The sequence below is a fragment of the Doryrhamphus excisus genome, linkage group LG18, assembly GCF_037039965.1.
Source record: "Doryrhamphus excisus strain RoL-2023G ecotype Guam linkage group LG18, RoL_Dexc_Guam_v1.1, whole genome shotgun sequence".
Classification (NCBI taxonomy): domain Eukaryota; kingdom Metazoa; phylum Chordata; class Actinopteri; order Syngnathiformes; family Syngnathidae; genus Doryrhamphus; species Doryrhamphus excisus.
In genome coordinates this window covers 17,776,596-17,799,717 of record NC_136374.1, presented here as the reverse complement: position 1 = coordinate 17,799,717, position 23,122 = coordinate 17,776,596, and the positions used below count along the sequence as shown (strand labels likewise).

The following is a 23,122-nucleotide window of genomic DNA, read 5'->3' as shown; positions in this document are numbered from 1 at the left end:
TGTCTAGGTTGCTCCACAGACATTAAGGAGACAAAGGAGAAGATGCACGCTTGCTACGCTGTGATAAATACGGCTGATTACAGGCCAGCGTTCCACCCCGATCGTTTTGAGGCTGGTAAATTTGCACATCGTACAATACGGTTTGAACCCCCCACCCCCACCCATCAGGCTGTGCTCTCAAGGAGAACAATAACCCTAATAATGTTTGCGCTAGTTAGTGCAGAGTTGTAGACTTTCCAAGGTGCCGAGAGCCGAGCCGGTCCCCGCAGGGCACGACGAGGCCCCGCCTTTGTATGTGTTGATACGCATGCTAACATACGACCACGGGAGGAGACGCGGGGTGACGAGGTTAGTGAAGCATTAGCTTGTGGCTGCCGGGTAGGCAAGTTAGTATGCAAACTAGCCGGATGCTCTGCTGGCGAGCAGATACGCTGGCGGGCAGGTTAGCCGCTGACTTGCCAAGTGCATCCGAGGGCATCGCAGCCCGAGCCGCCGAATTGGAGATGAGCGGCGAATGTGACAAGGGGATTTAGCTTTACTGTTCCGCTCACGTTGTGAAACATAAAAGGGGAACGGCGCATGTTTGCATAGGTGCCGGCCAACGCCGCGCTGGTGAGAAGGCGCTCTGTCGGGGGGCGTGCACCAGCGTGCGTGCGAGCCAGGATGTGTTGCGATTTGATGGGACATTACGCCTCATGCATAGTGTATGAAGTCGTTCCAGAATTTCCAAGTGACCCCAAGCACCTCCCGCCGTACCCACAGCTCAATGTGATTCCTCGGGACCGCATTTGGAGCGTCGCCAGCCACACTTGGATAATTTAATGACAGGAGAAGCTTTTTATGCTCGCCACCCCGGGCAGGGAGGGCAGCCAAATATTCTAGCTCAAGGTGCGCCCTGCTTCGCTATGTACATGCTAACACGCCCCAACAGAAGTGCGGCGGTGCTGCAATCATTCAAAAAGACGGTAATGCGTAGGATGTCTATAGATGCTAACGCTACAGCCTTTCACGACCCAAGGCCACAGTCAATCGTACAATGGAGCAATTGAAGAGCAGTGGCGGTGACCGAAAAGTCCGTTTGTGGGTGGTATTCATTCAGTCGTTTTACACGCCTTTCCTTTACACGGGCAGGTTGACCATATTTCAACGGGGAGGGGGGAATCTAGTGTACTGAATGATGGTGTTACATTACTGTTTCATTAGTTTTGGTCCAAATGATACGTCAAGGTAAATGCAGGTAGATGCAGGCGCTGATGCTTGAATGTGGAATTCAGCCAATGCTGGTATCAATTTGACAGACATCAAAATGGAGTGTACGCAATTTAAGAATAGAGTTTTAAGATCGCTCATTGATAAACCCTTGGCCCTGGTGCTGTCATGGTACACACTATGGATCGTTTTTTTTCGTTTTTTTTCCGGCCGATACCGATTTTTTTCCATCAACCTTAGCCGATGGCCGATTTTGCTCGGGCCCAATACTGCTTTTGCTCCCTCAATTAACAAATATCACAGGTCTCAAGTTTAAACAAATATTTATTGAAATGTAAACACTGAAAACAGTAGGATTCAGCTTTCTTAAACACACATTTAAACGGTATTATCAATTTTAAAGGGAGTAAATATTCAACCATGTGCCAAACATTTGTGTCGTAGTTTAAGTTTTATCTAGCATCCACGTGATGACTGCTCCTCCAAATCCAACATGTGATTGGCATTTACTTATTATTGTCCTGATAATTAGCCATTATGGGCTACCGGGACCTCCAATTGGCTCCTGCTCTTAAACGTCAAGCAAGGCCTTTGGTGTTTCCTGTAGTACTGGTCGTGACTGGTACACCCACCAACTCGTTTCAGTGCTTTGTGTTTCAAGACAAAAAGTTCAAGGTGTTGACTCGGCCTCTAGTTCTCCTAGATCTACATGTGGTCAAGGATCTGGAATGTGCCAGATAAACAAGGACACGTTCGGAGGGTCATGCTAAGACCTGGACCCCAGATGGTTAGGGTGGCAAGGTGGGCTGTGTACAAGATCAGGGGTGTGAGAAATACTAGCTGGTGTGTATTGTTGAGTATAATGTACTGTAAGAAATGCCTGTATCCTTTTTAAGGAGTCGTGTATGTTGGATGCGTCCTTGTACGATGTGGTGTCTACGTGGCTTCCTGTAGAATATTCCAGGTAAATCTGTTCACTTTAGACACATTGGAGAAAAATAACATTTGACTTTGATATGATTCTCTGAAACGCCAAAGTTTGGGCTGATGTTGGATATAAACACAACACCTTCTCCTCCCCCCCAACAAAGAAGGATGTTTTCCACCTGCTAGTTTCTCTCCAATTAGCGAGCAGCGTGAGGCGTTGGTGGATTGTTGCGGCGGCGGTTGACGAGAAGTCTAATTCAAACGGCAGCCAGTGTCAAAGCAACAGGATGCACACACAGACCGCGTTCGCACTTCCGCAGTCATCAGCTAATAGGCGGCATCGAGACGGCTCGACCGCACCTCAACACACAACCGACGACACGTGAAGAGACACGGACTGGCATACACGCACACACAAACATGATTAAAAAAAACACAGGCTCGCTTGGCCCTTTCTTGGTGAAAAACAAAAATAATAGACAACTAGAAAATCAATAACTGTCTTCTCCGCTCAGAGCAAACGGCGCTCAGCTCACCTTTCCCTCGGGAGGCCAGGAGACGGTTGCCAGGCAAAGACTGTCAATCACACACAATAGTGGAGTTATGGATGCCTTTTTTGAAAAACACTAACTGGTTACCCTCCCGTCTCGTGGCCCGACTGGCCTGGCCCTCTCCTGACTATTCGGTTAGGAGCTTACATGAACGGGACCGGGTTAGTTTGTAGATAAATCTACCCATTGGTTGGTTTAGCTGAAGGAACTGAGTACCTACTTTGTTTGTATTTCATACACAAAGTTAATCAAGGAATAGAAAACAAGCTCGATATAAACGACAAACGTAACTCAATAACCTTTTTAACGAAAGGTTTGCAACATCAAAACAATATCTAAACAATGCGGATGTTTTGTTTTCACGTTTTTAAGCCATCATAAAGACTTCAATCAACTCAAGTCTTAATGAGCTGCCAAAGAAGACAAGTGTTTTAGTCATTGAAAAAAATATTGTTTTGTCAGTTTATCTGTTCTTTAATGCCTTTTACTGTTTTTAATGAAGAGAAAGCTAAATGAGACAGGACAGGATGATATGTAGTACGTATATATATGTACGCATTAACAGCTCCAAATGAATGGAATATGGCAATCCATCTAAAACACACACAAGTCTAAAAATGTACAGACTAACTGTATTTTTGTTTTACACCCCCGCTACCACCCATGCTACACACACCGTATATTGTCCTTCAGGGGAAACACGGATCCTCTGGGACGTCCCCTCCTGCAACCCAGAACACGGAAAAGCTCCAAAATGTGCCGCTTCTTGGACGGGAATAGCGGGCAGACGTGCTGCCACTAGCAGCCGCTTGTTTAAGTCTGATGCTTTGATGGCGAACAATTACTGACACCTAGTAACCAATGTAGAATACTACATTCGCAAGCTGTGGTCTTAATGGCTTATACTGTATTTGTATTTTAGTGCATTTAGTCATTTTTATGCTTGAGAATGCTTCATTTGGGGAAAAAATATGTACAATTTGCTGAAATGTGTTAGCTTGGAAAAGTCCAATGTCATAAGAGTAGTAAACATGCACCATTTTAACCAGGGCATCGAGTGTTGAAGACGTTGTGATCTACGCAGAATGGAGGACCATCATTTTGCCGTGTTGTTTAAGAGACGTACTGGCGACCGATTTCTCATGGCATCCAGTGCATGTCTCTACAATCGATTAATGTAAGCATTTATGGCCGATTCTTATCGATCCGGGAGGCTGCTTCCAAAGCGGCCCTATCTCTCGCTTGTCAAACCGGGTATCCGCTTGCATCAGGTTATCGAGATGAAACCTAACCTTTTCTCTCTTGTGACTATGGTCTGTGTAAAAGGAGTGATTACCGAGCTAGTGCATGATCAGCTAACATGAAGCATACATTTTTGGTTGGTGTCACCACTACGGCGACGACTTGCCTGCCACATTACCGTGCTTGGTGACACGTACGGTAGAATCGTGAAATACGCAAGCACGTGTGAATATGAATATACACACGCATCACACGCATCCATGCACAGACTAGCTGAGATATTTCTGTCTCTATCTCTCTGGGCTCCATTCCACCTTGCTCTGTCATCCATCATCTCCAAGGCGACCATCCTGTAAAGCACAGGCCACATAAAGATTAGCTGCTCTCTCCTCCGTGCGCCCCCACCCTCAACAACACGCTGGGTGAAATCTATACAATACTCCCAGCTAAACACCTCATCCCTGCTGCTACTTTCCACTTCCGTGTATCGTGTGATCAATTCCCTCCTGCCAGGTTTGAGCTGCTATGCGTCAGTCTTCAATTCTTCCTCCGCACGCTTTATTGGTGAAATGTGACTCAGCAGGTGAGGTTGTTCATTTACTCGCACGGGTCGGATTGGATTAGCGATTATCAACATGACAGTCATTAACACGGCGGCTGCTTAGGCATGCTCGCATGCAACATTCTATGCTTTCCTCATAAAAATCCTTCAAGTATTTGGCCTTGTTAATAAGTACTTTTATCAGTTTCCGTGCTCTCACATCAGATTGGGTGGATGCTTTCCCTCTAATGACCCGTGTTTGGCCAAGTCATGTCGCATCACATTTGCACTTTGACCAGCGCTACAGTTTCAGGGCATACGAGACACACTGGTCCTCCATTCTAGGGTTTGATGACAGAGCTGCACTACCAGCTGCTGGTAAAAATCATGCTTTACAGTTACGTCAGCACGCTCCAACTTAGATTCAGAATTTGAACAGCGCATATGCTTCTACCTTTGGAAATACCGCTAGTTATATGTATATATTCATTCCACCTGTTCCACTCACTTGTTGCGGCAATATATTCCGTCATTATTGTAAAACCAGAGTGGTACTTAATGGAGCATCTCTGTGGCCAGAACACACTCACACACGGGGCGGCCAAACGCTTCCTCCAGGAGACTGATGGGCTTAAGTGGGTTAAGTGTGTGGAATAAAACGGCAAGTGTCTCTCAGATGCTGCAGGCCCCAATGGATGATTTTTTAAAAGGCGCAGCAACAGCATTCGCCTCCCGTAAATGGTTGGCGGTCCAGCCCGGTTGAGTGTTGTGGAGGAGGGTGATGACACTTGCGGTAAGTGGGGGTCTGAGAAACATTTATTCTTCAATGTGACTTTGACAATGGGGGCTTTTGTTGGAAGTTGCAAGAGAAGAGATGAGGAGAGGGAAAGCCTTTAAACTTGTAGTCTGACACGCCACCATGTAATATATCATTTCTGCCATACACTACGTATGTTTGGTCCGTCACAGTCGGACTCCCACAGAGTGTGCTTTGTGTTCATGGCAAGTTTCATTTCAAATTGTGTTGTATTAAAATCTGCATCCTGATGATGTAGACGTTGCCAAATTCTAACTTTTACAGCCACTTGTTTTCCCTTGAGGTGTCCTTGGGGCCCACGAGCTGACTCATCTTTATATCAACAGAAATGTTTGCTTATGATATCACAAGGCCAAAAAAGCACAGCATCCACTTTCACTGGCCACAATAATATGCATATTGTATAAGGTGTATAAGGTGTATAAGGTGTATAAGGTGTATAAGGTGTATAAAGTGTATAAGGTGTATAAGGTGTATAAAGTGTATAAGGTGTATAAGGTGTATAAGGTGTATAAAGTGTATAAGGTGTATAAGGTGTATAAGGTGTATAAGGTGTATAAGGTGTATAAGTTGTATAAGGTGTATAAGGTGTATGAAGTGTATAAGGTGTATAAGGTGTATAAAGTGTATAAGGTGTATAAGGTGTATGAAGTGTATAAGGTGTATAAGGTGTATAAGGTGTATAAGGTGTATAAGGTGTATAAGGTGTATAAGGTGTATAAGGTGTATAAGGTGTATAAGGTGTATAAGGTGTATAAGGTGTATAAGGTGTATGAAGTGTATAAGGTGTATAAGGTGTATAAGGTGTATAAAGTGTATAAGGTGTATAAGGTGTATAAGGTGTATAAAGTGTATAAGGTGTATGAAGTGTATAAGGTGTATAAGGTGTATAAGGTGTATAAGGTGTATAAAGTGTATAAGGTGTATAAGGTGTATAAGGTGTATAAGGTGTATAAGGTGTATAAGGTGTATAAGGTGTATAAGGTGTATAAGGTGTAATAGTCTAATGTCAAAGTGAAAAGACAAAATGCCGCTCCCAACCTCCCGATAAGAGAGCCTTTAGCCTGCATCCTGATGCACAGCACACACACATATAAGGTCCCATATGCATGACAATGACCCAGGCTGGGACTGACGCTGAGGGACGGGGGTGAGAGTGGAGAGCACGTTCAAGGCCTGCCTGCATACGTGTGTGTGTGTGTGTGTGAAACCATAAAAAGAACCGTTGAGTGACATACAAAGAAGGGCGGGCTTCTGTAGATAATGAATTGGGTGAAATTCAAGTGACAGACAGAAAAAGTGAGAGCGATAAAGTCTACTGATGCTCAAATCAAGACAGAGTCAGAAAACAGCAGATAAGCAGGATGGCGCTTCCATTGGCAGATTCCTTGACAAATGCAAGGTGATGGACAGAACTGCTGGATTGCACGTGACGTCGCATTCGCTCGGCCGCGGTGGTCACCGGCTCAAGTAGATGGGGGTCATCTGCTCTTCTTGTATGTGGAAGTCGTTCAAATTGAGATCTCGGAGAAAGTTAGAACCAAGACAGTCCAAAGTTCAAAGAACAGCCAAAAACAAGAAAATGCATTGAAAGGTGGCTGCTGAACCGGTTTCTCTGGAGGAGAATAAGAACTGTATTCATTCAGACTGACTTGGTGTAAGAACCACAACGGAGCATCCACACATAACCGTAAGTATCACCTCGGAAGACAAAGAAAATCATTATAACAGTTTCATTTTCATAACTGCCTGCTTTAGAAAATACTTCAAAGCTGCCACCAGAACAGAACTAAACTGTCAGGAGGGTTTAGCAAAGCCATCATCTTTTGTGTTGACTTAACATTCAAATTACCGCCCTGATATAACTATCATTTATTTAGATGTTAGTACGGTTTTTCTGTTTAGTGCCTCAGGAGAAAGAAATCATTGCTCAAATATTCTGTTGCGTTACAATACAAGTATTCTTGTCCTTCCAAGGCTATCAATCCAATAGTCACTCTACAGCGGTACAAATAACAGAAGTCCTAGACCTACCAAGACTTGCTGTTAGACCCTACATTGACCTTCGTCAGCGAACAGAACTGCATATTCCAAGAAAAGCCAAAACATTACACTGGTTATTTGTACGGCTATATCCATAGGAGGCAAATAAAAGATTATGGAATTAATGAGGAGCAACACCCTTAGGATGGAGGGAACTTCATTGGAGCAGAGAATATTTGACTTCATTATCGAGTCCAAAGATTGAGGACTCGTCATGTTTGGTGGAGCTTAAGTGCTCTATCTCGACCCCACCTGAAGCAATACTGAAACTTTTATAAGTTTGCAAGTGTTAAGCAGCTGGCTCGGTATGATCTATTAATAGACTGGCCAGCTTTGTGCGTGTCCAGAGGGGTCTTGAGACCGACTGAATCTAATATTACACTAAGGCCGTGTCCACGTCAACACGGATATTTCAAAAATGCAGATTTTTTTGGCCTCTGCTGCACATGCAGATTTTAGTTTGAAAACCAGAGTGGAGATCTTTAAAACCTGTCTTCAGGATTTGCGTGTGGAGTGTTAAACTGAGCTTTTTGAATTGTGTCGTAAGAAAGGTGCAACGTTATCTCATGTCCGTAATCCTTATTTATTTCGATTTATGGGTGTTGGCTTACGGTAGATTTTTAAAATAATGTACACATCATTGTACATCTAATTCTCATTGGGAGGGACCAGGATGGATAGGATCACAAACGAGTACATCAGAGGGACATTACATGTTAGAGGCCTTGGAAGGTAGTTGGTGTGAGAGAGACAGAGTTGGATGGCAGCGATTAATTTGCTGTGGCGAAAAGCCAAAAGAGAAAGAAGAAGAACACATTTTCTCATACATTGATGAGCAGAGGTTTTATAATGTACAACCAAGTTAGGTTGTAAGACCCACGGATCAAGTGTCAGACCCACGGATCAGTTGTCAGACCCACGGATCAGATGTCAGACCCACGGATCAGATGTCAGACCCACGGATCAGGTGTCAGACCCACGGATCAGATGTCAGAACCACGGACCAAGTGTCAGACCCACGGATCAGATGTCAGACCCACGGATCAGATGTCAGACCCACGGATCAGATGTCAGACCCACGGATCAGGTGTCAGACCCACGGATCAGGTGTCAGACCCACGGATCAGGTGTCAGACCCACGGATCAGATGTCAGACCCACGGATCAGATGTCAGACCCACGGATCAGGTGTCAGACCCACGGATGTGGCTGTAAACGGTGAAAATCAAGACGATCCAAAAACTAAGCATCGTGTGACGTTGAACGTTTTATTCATTTATTTTTGCTTATCATCTTGTCCAAGGTCACAGGTGACTGGGAGCCAATGCCAGCTGACCTTGGGCCAATCAGAGGGCAGCGGTTGTGCAATATGTGAAGTCTTATTCCAGGCCGTGTGATCGTATGTGCGCGGGGCAAGGCACCTGTCATGTCTGCCAAATCAGGTCTTGACGGAGCACCATGGCCAGCGGTGCAGATCAGAACTAATGCGCTGGCTAATGTGACAAAGTGTGCATTGACAGGCTGTGGAAGAGGTCTTAATAGGCGAGATGGATGCGTGGAGGATAGGAAGTGAGAGAAAAAAACATACCAGCAGTGACAGCAGCTGGAACGTTCTAAGGAGGAGTGGATGGCATGCAGGTTCATGTTGGACAGGTAGACAGGAAGAGAGAGAGAGGAAGTGGCGATATTGTAGGGATGGAATTGAACAGGACCCACAAATAGCGACCATTTTATATTTACTGGGCTATATCTCAAGTCAAGCAACATTTGGGCGTCTTCTGAAGTTTGAGCCTGGGATAGAGCGCTCTTTAGAAGTCGAAAGGTCAACTTGAAAAGCCAACCATTTTCAAAAGATTAGTGTGAGCCAGTCTTGAAAAGAGCGATATCATCTCATAGATTATCCTCATATAGAAAGGTTGGAACGTTTTAAAGGATCAAATGTTGCAGATTTGACTTCCCAGACCTTTGAAATTCTGAATGGAACTTTAGTCATTTATCACGGGTTTCATATAAAATACAATGTCCGACAGCCAGAACAAATACAGGCACAAGACAATTCCTGGAAAACATCAGGGATGCATATAGTACAGTAGTTAGGTACAGTATTGGTGATGAAGGGTAATGTCATGTGACATTTAAAGTCTGGTTTTCTCCAAGCCATTCAATGTAATGCGGGTTTCTGCATATTTATTCTAAAGGGTCTTGGACCGCCCCATCTATACTGCAATATGCTTTGCGTATGGAGCTGGACACACTGCTGTCCGTTGATTGGTTGAACCATACCAGGGAATTGAACTGAAGTGTACCGCTCGGTGGAAACGCGGCTAAATCACAACAATGTAGGCTAAGGCTGGACAAAAACCATATCCCAATATAGGTCATTTTACAACCTATATGTAATGTTGTCTTAAAGGGGACCTATTATGCAAATTTTCCGGCCCTTTGTATTGAGTTGTGGACTCCTATAGAGCAGCTCCACACAATAACCCACACAGAAAACTTTATAGATCTAGCAGAATCTGCACCTATTCCATCTGTAGTTCCTTAGATGTGTGCTTCCCGCCAAAATGGTCTGTTTTAATTAATTCCACCCATGGCCCACCTCTGGCCACGCCCACCCCACTGTGATTGGTCACACGCCCAGAGTGCTTCCTAATACATTAACTTCTGCTTGAGCTTGTTTCGTAAACAGAGTAGCAGAGCTTAGGGGAGGGTACAGAGCTCATCTAGGTTACAGCCACGCCCATATAGGGAAGTCCGCTCCTCTGTGACATCACAAAGGGGCAGTTTTACCACGCCTTCTGAAACCCGGCATTTTGAGCCATCCCAAAATTCTTTCAGGGGTCACTTCCAAATGTACGGACTCATTATCTGAAACGTTTAACGCGAGATTACAACATTCTGACTACATTTATAGGCCAGAAAAGTGGAAAAAACACAATAGCTCCCCTTTAAAATGATATATTACACACAATATGAATGCCATTTTCCCTGATCTTTTCTCCTTTTATTTCTAAAACACATTTAAGTCAAAATCTCAACGAATCGTCACGAAAACCCTCATAAAAAAAGAGTTGTATCACAAAGAAGCATCCCAGCGGCAAATGGATCTTTGAAAGAACTTTGAAAAGATTGCTTTATTGTGTTTGCCATGATTTTACGGGCTATTTAAACAGCCAAATTCACCAAGTATTGTTTTGTTCCTTTTAACCACTCCTTATCAGTGGGTTCTGCCATTGTTATTGTCAGTTTGATGGAAAAATGGGGTAAAATAAGCACTTTGTAGATAAGCTGCGGGTAGGAACGCTAACAGTAAAAGCATCAACAGAGAGAAGAATGCTTCTCCGAGCTTTGAATTGCAAAATTGATTTCAATAGACTAATAAGGGTGTAATCTTCCTATCAAAGTGCAAACAATGGACAGCTGGAGATTTTTAAATCTGTCCAACGCGCAATTCCCCTTAAAACCAACACAGACGCTTTATCAAAAGATTTGCAGTCAAGATTGGAGGGATTTTCACCTTCCTGCTCAGATATCAGTGTCGCGCTTTTCATTCTGGTTTGAGTAATCACCTGCTTTCTTTCTGTCCCCTTCAACAAGTCGTTTGGAAGAGAATAAAGCTCCAAACGATCCTACATGGCTAAATGTAGGACAATAAAAAGTGTTGAAGTGATTAACTTACAAGTTAACAATGTTTGATTGCCATTATTTTGTTCATGAAAAGAAAATGTTGGAATTCAAACAAATGACCCAAATTAGTGACTCAAAGAGGATTGTGTGCTACCTCAGCATGCTAATATACAATACACACAAAATACAGTGGTGTGAAAATAAAGTGTCTGCCCCATTCCCGATTTCTTTTTTTTTTTTTGCATATATGTCACACTGAAATGTTTCAGATCCTCAAATTGAAATATTAGTCAATGACAACAAAATTTCAGCCCCAGACCATCCCACTACCACCACCATATTCTACCATTAGTAGGAGGTTCTTTTTCTGAAATGCGGCGTCACTTTTACGGTGAGCTCTCGGGGTCATTTGGGTTGGCTGGCCGCTCCTGGGAAGGTTCACCATTGTTTGATGTTTTCGCCATTTGTGGGGAGTGGCTCTCGCTGTTATTCGCTGAGTCCCAAAGCTGTCTTTATAACCTTTAGTTTTTGTGTTGTCATTGACTAAAAGTGTATCTAAATTTGTATTTAATACGTGTCCAACTTATATGAATGAATGAATAAACACGTTTGTTTTGCTTCCACGCCCCAACACCCACACGGAAGGATTTCACCTACCTTCTTGGCCTGCTGGACGCAGGTCATGTACTGTTTGGCCAAGCTGGAGCAATGCAGAGTCTGCTGGGGATTGTCTCGGTAACACTGGAGCACCTTGGCCTCCAGCTCAGTGCACACCGACGCAGTCTGCCGCGGCCTGCACACATGGAAACGCATCCATAGAAGGTAAAGGACCGTTACCAATCTTCAATATTGCCAACTCCAGAGCCCAAAGTTCACTGGTTGTCCTAGAAAAGGTTTCAGACACCAATGAACGTACGTCAATAAAACTGGCACAAACATCTTCAGAGCAGCTAACCAACAAATTAAAATGTTGGATGCTCTAATATTTATATACAGTAGACTAATTGAGTCAACTGTGTTAGCTAGCTCCTGTGCTACATTGCAATTGCATGCGTTACAATGCAATTTCCCAGGGGGCCAAAACTCAAAGCCGACTTGGGGTAAGGTGACGGCTGAACTGGGGAAGTGCCGAGACTGACGTGGACCCACCATGAGAAAGAAGTGGTTGCAGAGGGCGGAGCTGATCAATGGAGGGGATCTGTGTTTTAAAGCAAGTATCAGCCGATATCAATATGCTGATTTTTCACTGATATCATTGACATCAGCCGATCGATCGGCGCACCCCAAGTTGTAATAGTCACGTATCGGGTTATTGTCACTGAGTCCGAATCACCTTTAGTAACAATAGTGGTGCAGTTTGTGCTATAGTATGTACTATAAGTACTACACATGTAATACTGTGGCCACTCCATGGCAATGAGGTTCCACGAATAGTTGAAACTGACTTAAAACCCTCTGAAAGCGAGCGTTCAGAGCCATCCTGAACTTGTCTCACGGCTCACTTCCAAATGTCCAAACCTCATTATCTGATCGTTGAACATGGATTATCGTTTAACATGAGAATACTAGCTTGTTACTTAGCTTGTTTTTTTTACTTTTATGATATCTTTTATATGATATCTATTATCATACCCTTTTTGTTCTACTTGTACAGCACTTTGCAGCAGTAGTGCTCTCTATACCGTATAAACTTGACCTTGTTAAACCAAGCTTTTAGTTTGGGCTTTGGGGTTATATATTTGTTCCAATATCCAGTCCAGTAAATTTGGCCAATTTCTGACATATGCTGACCATTCTTATGTGATGTACATTACGGTACTCTGTTGCTTGTCATCTTTTGCCTTGTTATGGGCCAACAATGGTGGGGGGCAACCATTTACAGCAACCTTTAATACAACACTTCTGCAGTCAATCTTTATTTTATGAGATTTATGTGTGCCTTATTATCTTAATTGGTTGGTGATATGTGTTGATTTCTGTTAATGGTCATTCCCAAGGCAACCGTTCCAGCCGTGCTGTCCTGAGTCATACAGAAATGGATTGCTAATGTTCTCAGACTGAGGCTTGTGTAAGTACCAAGCCTGGTAAAACACCCATTAGGGAAGGGCGGGTCAGCAAACATGTCATTTCCTAAAAGGTGATCTGCTCCCCAGCTCGTGTGGACCACCGTCCGGTTCAAAAGACGAGCAGCACGGTTCGTGTTCAGTTTGAAGCAGACGTGCATGGCTTCATTTGCCGTGACAGGAAAGGGTTATTTCATTTGAACCTGCGTTTATTTCCACGCTGAGCAAACACGCACGCAACGTAAAGGAGAGCTGGACTCGTAGCAATTTCTAAACGATGCATCCTTCACATATGAAAGCGCTCAGGTCTCCCTGCATTCACTGACAAATACACACAATTCATTTGTTAGCATGCACCCGTGAATTGTGAATTATGTCTGTGTGTGCTAGCGCGCAAGATAACGTATACGCACGGCGAAGTGGACCAAATTGCTCTGCGGTGGCATGTGTGTTGTGTGTGTTGTGTGTGTTGTGTGTGTTGTGTGTGTTGTGTGGTCTCCGGTGTCGGTGTGCATCTGCTAGTGTGTGTGAGTGTGCAGCGGAGGGTGGAGAAACAGGATTAAATTAATCATTGGAGGAGAGAATATTCATGAAAAGGAAAGTGAATGCAACCTGAGTGGGGGCGAGGGAGGAGGAAGTGGATGGGGGGGATGTGACAGTGACGTATGAAATGACAAAGCTTGCCGCTTGCTCAGCTCGTGGAAGATGTTGCCTCTGCTACATCGCTTACGTTCTTTAATAAAGCTCACACATCGGGACGGTTCATTTTTTGGCCGTTATCTGGCAAGGTCGTTCATCAAGGATAGCCGTCTGCTGCGGTGCCGTAAAGTTATGCCTTTGCATGCTACTTAGATGTTGGATCAGGTGTATATGTCTGAATAAAGGATGCTGATGATCGTTACATAAAAACAGGCGACTAAAATGGTTGGCTTTGCATCAAAATACGTAGTCTCAGTCTCCAGATGTGAGCGCTGACGTGTAAGACAGTATTGTCATCATCAAAACGCCAAAAGATGAAATGTAGACTCAAGCCTTGACACTTGAGAGCCACGTTTCCAGCGAAGAATGAGCAGACGAGAAGGAAATAGCGATGACACGTGTATAAACAGTGTCAAAATTTACCCCCTAAACTAAATGTAAAGCTGTCGTTGAACCATTTGGAGCAGCAGCATGGCTTTGGTTTCTTTTGAACGCTAACAAGCAGAACGGAAACAGAAACAGAATCTAAGTCTGGGGTCGGTAACTGTACCATTCACTTCCCATCATGTTCTTCATTGTATGGAAACAGCATATGACGGCCAATGGCAAAGCTACGCCACGGCTAAATATGTCGCTCCCTCGTTTAACTACAAAGTCATCTTCACCTGAGATTGGCAGGTGTAGGAACACACAGTATACTACACTACACTACTATACTACAGTGTTGTTCCCCCAGCAGAATTCCAAATGGCTCCCCTCAAAAGCAAACTACAACAGGCGCGTGATCGGCCAAATCAAGGTTAGGACTTGATAAATAATGTTGCATAAAGCGCCAATTCCGAGCGTTAGCTAGCTTTCCAAGAGTGGCTATACCACATGACTATAATTACACTGCCGCTTGATGTTTGCCTTTAAAAGCTGACAGTTGTTCAGCTTTCTGAATGAATCACTAAGAAGAGGCGATAACGGTAACAATAGCCCCGAGGTAATAATCCAAGCTCAAGTAGAAAAAAAAGCCTAATTCTTTTCTTTATTCATGAAGAGAAACTTTGTGATAGCAGGAGTGTTCTAATAATGGAATCTGAAGCAGAAAATTGCCTCTGCTAATCTTCACCAACTGCCTCGTTTGACTGAAATTAAAGGTGAGCTCTTATTAGAAAACTATTAGCCACCCCGGCTTGTTTGACAGCAACAATTTTGCAGCAAAAAGAAGAAAAACAACATTGAAACGGCTTTCCGCCCGTGATGCTTTGCATAAATATGTGCAGAGTTGGGGAAGAAAGATTAGGCTGGAATGGGGAAAGTTTCCCCTTCTTATTTGTCTCACCTTGGCAGCGTGTGCTTTTTGGGAAGAAAGCGGAGCTTCTAAGTCGCCACAAAGCGTGACGTTGGGGAATAAGGCAATAAGAGGAGAAGGCAAAGACTGTTAAGGCATAACATTTGATTATTCTCTCTGTGTCTAAGTTGCTGTTCTTTGTGTATGAACGCTTATTAATGGAAGACGACCAGGATTTGCTCTCCTGAAGGCGGAAGCCGTGGCTTTATATTTGGACTTTTTAATATTACGCTGAGTGGAGGGGAAGAAAAGAGAGGATCAAAGATGTCATGGTTGGGCTGAGATTAAAAGGAATTACGGCGCACGCATCTTTTTGGGATAGAAGTTAGGTCGTAGTGCCAGAAATATAACATTTGCAACAATACATGTCAGTTATCACAATACTTGCCCAAACTACATAATATCTGAGGCTAATATGTATTTAGTACAGCTAGAGAAGCCGCTAATATACGCTTTGGGGTCTGACATCCAGTACATTAGGTACTATGATTCCTCAGGTATGGTGTTATTTCTCCTACGCTATCCCTAAAACAACAACATGTGTTTCCAGGAGGCCAGTGGGAACGTTGCTCCAAGTGGTGAAGATGCCTTCATGAAGGGCATCCACCATCTGAAGGTCTTCCCTTGCCATCCTCCCCAAATGTTCTCACCTGGATCTTGATCAGATGGTCCAAAAGAGATGTTGTGTTGTCCTTAATCATTAATTCATCCATTTTTACCACTTATCCTCATGGGGGTCGCGGGGGTGCTGGAGCCTATCCCAGCTGTCTTGGGGCGAGAGGAGGCGGGTCCACCCTGGACTGGTGGCCAGCCAATCCCAGGGCACATATAGACAAACAACCATTCACACTCACATTCATACCTATGGACAATTTGGAGTGGCCAATTAACCTAGCATGTTTTTGGAATGTGGGAGGAAACCGGAGTACCCGGAGAAAAGCCACGCATGCACGGGGAGAACATGCAAACTCCACACAGAGATGGCCGAGGGTGGAATTGAACTTGGGTCTCCTAGCCGTGTGGCCTGCGTGCTAACCACTCAACTAACCCAGTCATTATCACACACACACACGAGGGCTGGTACAACATCTTCACATTGGCGTCCACCATCTTGAACTTTGATTGTTCCGCTGAAGGAAAAAGTACCGTAGATCACGATGACACCTTTTCCTCTGTGTTCCATGGAAAACATCTCAAGTGGGATCTCCTTGTCATGCCAGTAACCTTGGAAGTCATCAGGGACTTCTGGGTAAAAATGTCCAATGTTCAATCCAAAAGGGAAAATTTGGTGACTTGCCTGTGAAGATGTTTTTTTTTGTGTGTTTGATGCCTTTTCCTCCCAGATGGTGTCTGACAATGCTAGTACGATTCCTTTGACTGCAAAAGCTGACTTGACATGAAGCCAAAACAAGGATGGTTTATGGTTAGGAAGGAAGCTCCAGGTTTCATTACACAAATTATTTTAATATTCTAACACTCTCCCTGTAATAGACCCATAAAATGGGCATGCCTCATGCATGACGTCTTGTGATGACTCTTCCCTTTTTTCGGGGTGAATTTCTATTGGCAAATTTGGAGATGGAATCTCATCTTCAGTTCCCTTTGTCTGTAAGTTTTCAATAGAAAGCACCACTCCATCCATCCAGATCAGATGTTGCATTCAGGCACAGCAGGACATACGCAATTTATGAGGAACAACTCCAGGACTCCATGTCACTTTTCAACGTAAGTAATTAGTGCCAGAATGTGATTTAGTGTGTTATTTAATTCGGTATATTAAATCACCATCATGATCAGTGTCGTTCCATCTTCACGCCGAAGGTTGGAGCTCGTGGGAATTTGCAATCCTGATAGCGTTTATTGTTCCATATGCTGATGTTATCATTCTATTTGCGTCTTGGTCTACTTCTTTTCCTCCTTCTGGGAGCAGAGTCTGATTGTGTGTTTCTCCTTGCCATGATGGCCATCAAAAGGTTTGGCCATCGTTAGTGCTTCCCCTAACCCTAACCCGTTCTTCCCAGGATACCGTTACTATTTCACTACAAACTACATCCAAAATTGATTTAGTTTGTGTCCAAGTTTCACAGGCATATTATTAAGTATATGCATATAGCATTTAAGTATTCTAAACTAATTTATAGAAGCTGGCCAGTTGGTCCTCAGAGCACCAAGGGCTACATGCATACAAAGCTGTTACTCTTTGGTATCGTTATCGGCTGACAGAAAACGTTACGGTATCGTCCATAAAAAGTGCTATTGGGTCATCCAGCAGAAAGAGCATCAGATGGAGCAGAGATGCAGCGGTATCGATGACAGGTCTGCATATGAAGAGCTCAGCTTTACACAAGCGGCACATTTTAATGTCTACAAGACGTTATTTTCCAGCCTGTTATTTGGTCATTTATCGCTGACAAAGACAAAAACATGGTTTTATGCTAGCTAGTTTATTATTTCTCTGAGAGTTGCCGAAATTGTCATTGACACAAGTCCAACCTAAGTTTGGCTCTCCAACGCAAAGGGCATTTAAAACTGACAGTACGAACAGAGAACATGAAAAAGTCCATCCTAGCAACTGGAGTGTGGAGCAGAGATAGGAAAGCAGGAGGACAATTTGCACCGTTAGCCTCTCTGATTGATCCCCACCAAACTCACTTTGTGGAACTATAGGGAAGCGCGATGGAAGGGATAAGAGGAGGGTTTCATTAAAACAGGTGACATTCACGAACAAGATAAGGTGCACACGTGTTTGTGTGTGACATCCATTTGCTGATAACATTTCAATCAGCACAACCTGCGCTTGGACGACTCACTCAAATTGGGGCTGACGGGAGGGGGAGACTATCTGGCAACACTTATCGTCACTTGCCTTTTTATTGTCAGTATTTCAATTTTAGGCGTCTTACGTTGGATATTTAAAAAAAGCCCAAAACTTAACATTTCCTTTGGAAAGTTGCTTCAAACCTAAAATTCAGTACACAGTATATGAGAACATTTGGCCTGAACATATAGAAATGGTATACAGATGTTCATGTCTTAGTTAAGTTGATTTATCTGGCTTTTATTTTGCTCATATGAAGAAATATACCTGCATTTTTACTTTATTGCTTAAGATCGGCAAATTGGTCCAACTTGTGTATTCTTGACTTTTCAGATATTTAATCTTGATGACATATTTGCCCTTATTATTATTGTAAATATATAGAGTTTAGAGTCTATGCTCTGCTTTTGTGGAGGATGCAGGTTTAAGACAACAGCCCTTGAAGTCAGTTGAAGGAAAAAAGTAATCGAGCCGTTCTTACTGCAGGACCAGTAAACATAAAACCTCCATGTCCTGCACCAATTGATAAAAACTGCTTTGTTTTTACAGTCTTGGCAAACGTGTTGAAATGATTCTGTCAAAATATTAACTCTGACCTCCCTTTAACCGCAAAAACCTGTCTGAGTGTTTCTTCTTCCGAAGGCAAAGTGATGAAGACAAGATGTGCTGCAGCTTTCTGTCTCCAAAGCGAGCTTGACCGACGTGTTGGACTGACTAACCATCCCCAATTTGGGAGGGGAGCGCAGGGCAAAGCGTGTATTATACGTGTACTTGCACGGTTCAGCCCAATAATATATTCATGAAAGAGAGAAAACTAAAGTTGATATAAATCCACATGAATGTGCCTTTTAAGTTGTGGCTGCCAGCGGTTACTTCCTGTTAAAGCCCACTGAAGACACCCACCCTTGGAGTAAATGTGTGCTGGGTCCTTAGAGAAGCCACTTCAAGGCTCTTCAGAAGTCAAAACAAGTATTTTTAAGAGGATTTGTGAATTTTACCATCTCCAGGTAAGCTAAGATGCAGTCTGGTACTGTGTGGGGAGAATAGTCTGACACGCCACCGTAAAGCCCGTGGATTAAGTACTTTGCAATATTACACAATCTTCGCCATGGTGGGTACAATATGACAACAGCGTTTAATATTCTTTGTCTATATTTAAGGCAGAGTCGTCATCTTGTTTTCCTATCCTAAAGTGTTTACTTTAACGCTCACCGGACAGGGACAGTACCACCTTAGCTCAGCTTGACTGGGGGCAATCAGTTTTACTTCAATAGTATCCTGAGATTCGATGTAAAAGCACCCTGAAAAGCATCATTCGCAAAGAGATGCTAACAAACCAGGGACAGTCCACATTGGCCGGATAAGGTGTGTTGTCGGGTGTAGCCGTGCACCCTCAAATGTTCCATGTGATCCGACACTGACGAATCTGCTAGGCCAATGAGTTGGCATAGTTTACGTCGCCCATACAGTACCAGTTCAGCTGGTGAGCAAAACGTCTTACTTACACAACGGCCTTTTCTATATTTTCTTCCAATAAACAGAAGGCAGATGGTCTGAAAAGTCCATTTGACAAAGAAAACAAGTAAGATTAAAAATTCTTAACTAATCGGAAAGTGAAAATGACAGAGCGTGAATTGGAGCTGAGGACCAGCAGGATGCGAGATAAAAATGTCAACGTACAGTAACACAAATAACACGGCAGCCTCATCCCTCAGCTTGGAGTAAATAGAATAATTACTGTCTGGTCAGTGTACTGTGAAATGACAGTGACCACAGCACAATGAAACGCTGCCCAGACGGCGACAGAACATGACTAGCACGCAGCCGCCTGAATACAAAGCATGTCCGTGTGAGTGGACGGGATTGTCAAATATATAATAAATCATAAATAATCATAAACAGCAGATTGTGCTCTTCCTTCGGCAAAATTGCGCTGAACTGATCTTGTAACCTCCTCCACCTCCTCCATACAGCGGCTGACAGTCAGCAACAAAACCTGCTTAACGTCATCATGCCGACTACATTTTGGGCTTGAATTGGATTCAATTGGCTGCAATGGAACGCTTATGAATAGTAGAGGATAGCAACACAATGCCAAAATGGCAAAATAAACTTTCCGTTCCTGTTTTCTTTTTCTGGTTATATGATTGTGTACAAGTACACGCAAATAGAACATTCCTAAAAAAGTTGTCTATATTAGCCATGCGACCATTATTGTCATATAAAGCAAAGGGACCGTGAGCTGGACCGGCCCCCCTCGACCGGGGAGACAAGGCGCTACAACACGGTGTAAATTGGCACAGCTTGCAGACTGTGGCAGCGCCAGTTTGGCATCATTTCAGCCTTGAATGAAACTCGCATGCTTTTTTGTGTCAGCAGGTGAGCTTTGAGCTCTGCCATCCCGAAGGAAAACATGTTCTTTTTGGGACATCATGCTGCTTCTGTTTTCCCATCAGCAGACTGCAGCCTCTCTGATTCCACCGTTTTAAAAAAGGACTGCTGGTGATGCTGGTGATGCTGGTGCTGCTGGTGCTGCTGGTGCTGCTGCTGCTTACAGCTATAATTACGAGACGTGAATGATAATCTCAAAATCTAAATAATGACGGATGAAATGAGAGGATCCGTGTGTATGTATACATTTTGGCACGTGGATTTGGGAATCGTGTCGGCTTTTATTCCCAGCAAAGAAAGAATATTCTTCAGCAGCTAATCAGCTTTGCTTCCTCTGAACAGTGAAAGAGAAAATGATACTCTCTCATTGTCATCCTTTCACCCCCTCCATTAAGTGTGCTGAATCCCAAGAAAGGGGGATACTAATATTCTTACTTGATTGCGATGATGATTATTATTTTGTTTTCATATAATGGCTGATCGTGGGGGGGTTGGGGATGTTGGCCTTTATGGATGCGGCTGTGCCGTGGCTCTTGCGGGTGGGCTGGGCTTGGTGTTCTCTGGGTTCTGGATGGGCACCAGCATTTGGGTCGCAGTGCTTTTACACGGGTGGTCCGATCACACTGGGGAGGGGTGGTCTGGTCCCCTGCAGAGGTCATGGTGCACTTTGGCTTCATCCTGGGGTTTCACCTAGGCGCCCGATGTCCCTAGCTCTTAGTGAATCATGTACGTATATTGAATACAGGAAGTGACCAAATTCATTAGTGATTGCTGTGATATGGAAAAGGGGTTGGAATTGGATGTGCTCTGCTTCTTCCTACTCCTTTTCCGCCATATTGAATTGTGGAACTGTAAATACAAGATGTACTCCAATGTAACATTGTGTACGTGTTTGAAATAAACCAGGGTAAACTAAAGTAAAGAGGGGAGGCCCAATGTGCAGATCGGTATTTCAACATCAGTGATTGGTGATCAGCCAGAAAATGATAAAATAGTTTTAACATCCACAAAAGCTATGAGTTTGTCAAATAATGAAGCATGTGAATGAAGTTACGGCTTTTACCTGATTTTCGCCTCAGCTTTGGTGGCCGCCTGGTCGTACTGGTCAGCCGTCTGTTGGTAAGAGTCGAGGTTCTGCAGGAGGAGATATAGGCAAAGAAATATGAGACAAACTATATCTAGACGTACAATGTGCATCGTACAAGTCTTTCCTGACTACGTCTTTGGTGTCAGAATCCTGTGTAAATTAAAATGACCACATTTACGTGTATTTTGAGATAATGGGACGTTTTTGCCACTTTGATATCGAAGTAAAGATGATAACAAAAATGCATTAGGCATCCTTGAAAATGTCACACTCCCTAAATTAGGGACCTTTGAATTCTCAGCCAACCTGAATGCCGATGGCTTTATTTCATGTGAGGAGGGTGGCATTTAAACAGCAATTACTGCACAGAAAGAGGGGGAGGGGGGTCATATACAGGCCACCCCTGCGCTAGTAATCGGTGGTTACAGTGCTGAGTATACTCCATCGTGGCCATAAATGCTGAAAGAGGACGCAATAACAAGGAAAAAGTCCAAGTCATTTCCCATCTAAAATAGGAATTCAAAGGCTATATTTAGCATGGACTAAAATAATACAGTTAATATTTCATCATGTATATTGGGCATTGCAGCTGATCTTAACACAGTAAACCTCCCCAAACATTCACAATCTTGATTTTTCTCTCTTATTGAGAGACTCTGGGTCAGAGTCAAACATCTTCTGCTCGTTGGCGCCCCTTGAGGACGTCATCTTTATAAGCTGCGTTTTTTTGTTTTTTTTAGATCAGGCTATGATTGAAACGAGAATGCGGTTTGTCTAAAACGCTCGCAACACAAAGCAAATCTCTCTTGCCCCCCCTTTCATACACAATCTCACCGTTTGAAAGGGATGAGTAGAGCTAGTGCTTTTACTTCATTATTCTCCATACTCCAACAGACGAGGCGATAGCGGACCAAGATAATTGAAGTAAGTGAGCAGGGAAAGAGATGGGATCGACACAAACTGCTTCCGCTATCCCCTGCCCTCCATTCTTCCCACGCCCCCGAGTCATTCTCATATCTCTTTATTCCACATCATCCACATGCTTCTCCTGATCCCAATGTCTGCTGGTGGAAAAAAAATGAAGACATATTTTCCTTAATCCTGCAAGCAAGTATGAACCGCCGTGTAATAATCTGGCCTTGACTGTTGTAGAATGACACCAGTATCATGGTAATACTGCTCTTCAAAGAAAAGACTACTAGAAAAGGAATACTGACAATACAAAGGATGATCAATACAGATGTATTGATTGACAGACACCCATATAACACCTGTAATATTTCTAGCAGACACCCGTATAACACCTGTAATATTTCTAGCAGACACCCGTATAACACCTGTAATATTTCTAGCAGACACCCGTATAACACCTGTAATATTTCTAGCAGACACCCGTATAACACCTGTAATATTTCTAGCAGACACCCGTATAACACCTGTAATATTTCTAGCAGACACCCGTATAACACCTGTAATATTTCTAGCAGACACCCGTATAACACCTGTAATATTTCTAGCAGACACCAGTATAACACCTGTAATATTTCTAGCAGACACCCGTATAACACCTGTAATATTTCTAGCAGACACCCGTATAACACCTGTAATATTTCTAGCAGACACCCGTATAAACCCTGGAATATTTCTAGCAGACACCCGTATAACACCTGTAATATTTCTAGCAGACACCCGTATAACACCTGTAATATTTCTAGCAGACACCCGTATAACACCTGTAATATTTCTAGCAGACACCCGTATAACACCTG

The 23,122-nt window shown here is 43.5% G+C and overlaps 1 protein-coding gene across 2 annotated transcripts in view; it reads right to left on the bottom strand.

Moving 5' to 3' along the window:
• The window catches only part of chchd6b (coiled-coil-helix-coiled-coil-helix domain containing 6b), a 41,642-nt gene that overhangs the window by 869 nt on the left and 17,651 nt on the right, over window positions 1-23,122 (bottom strand). For both annotated transcript variants that reach the window (XM_058054598.2, XM_078798577.1), the window contains 2 exons: window positions 21,330-21,400; window positions 11,617-11,752 (listed from right to left, as the gene is read on the bottom strand). In XM_058054598.2, the coding sequence (XP_057910581.2) occupies window positions 11,617-11,752; window positions 21,330-21,400 (207 nt within the window). The remainder of the gene's footprint in view (window positions 1-11,616; window positions 11,753-21,329; window positions 21,401-23,122) is intronic.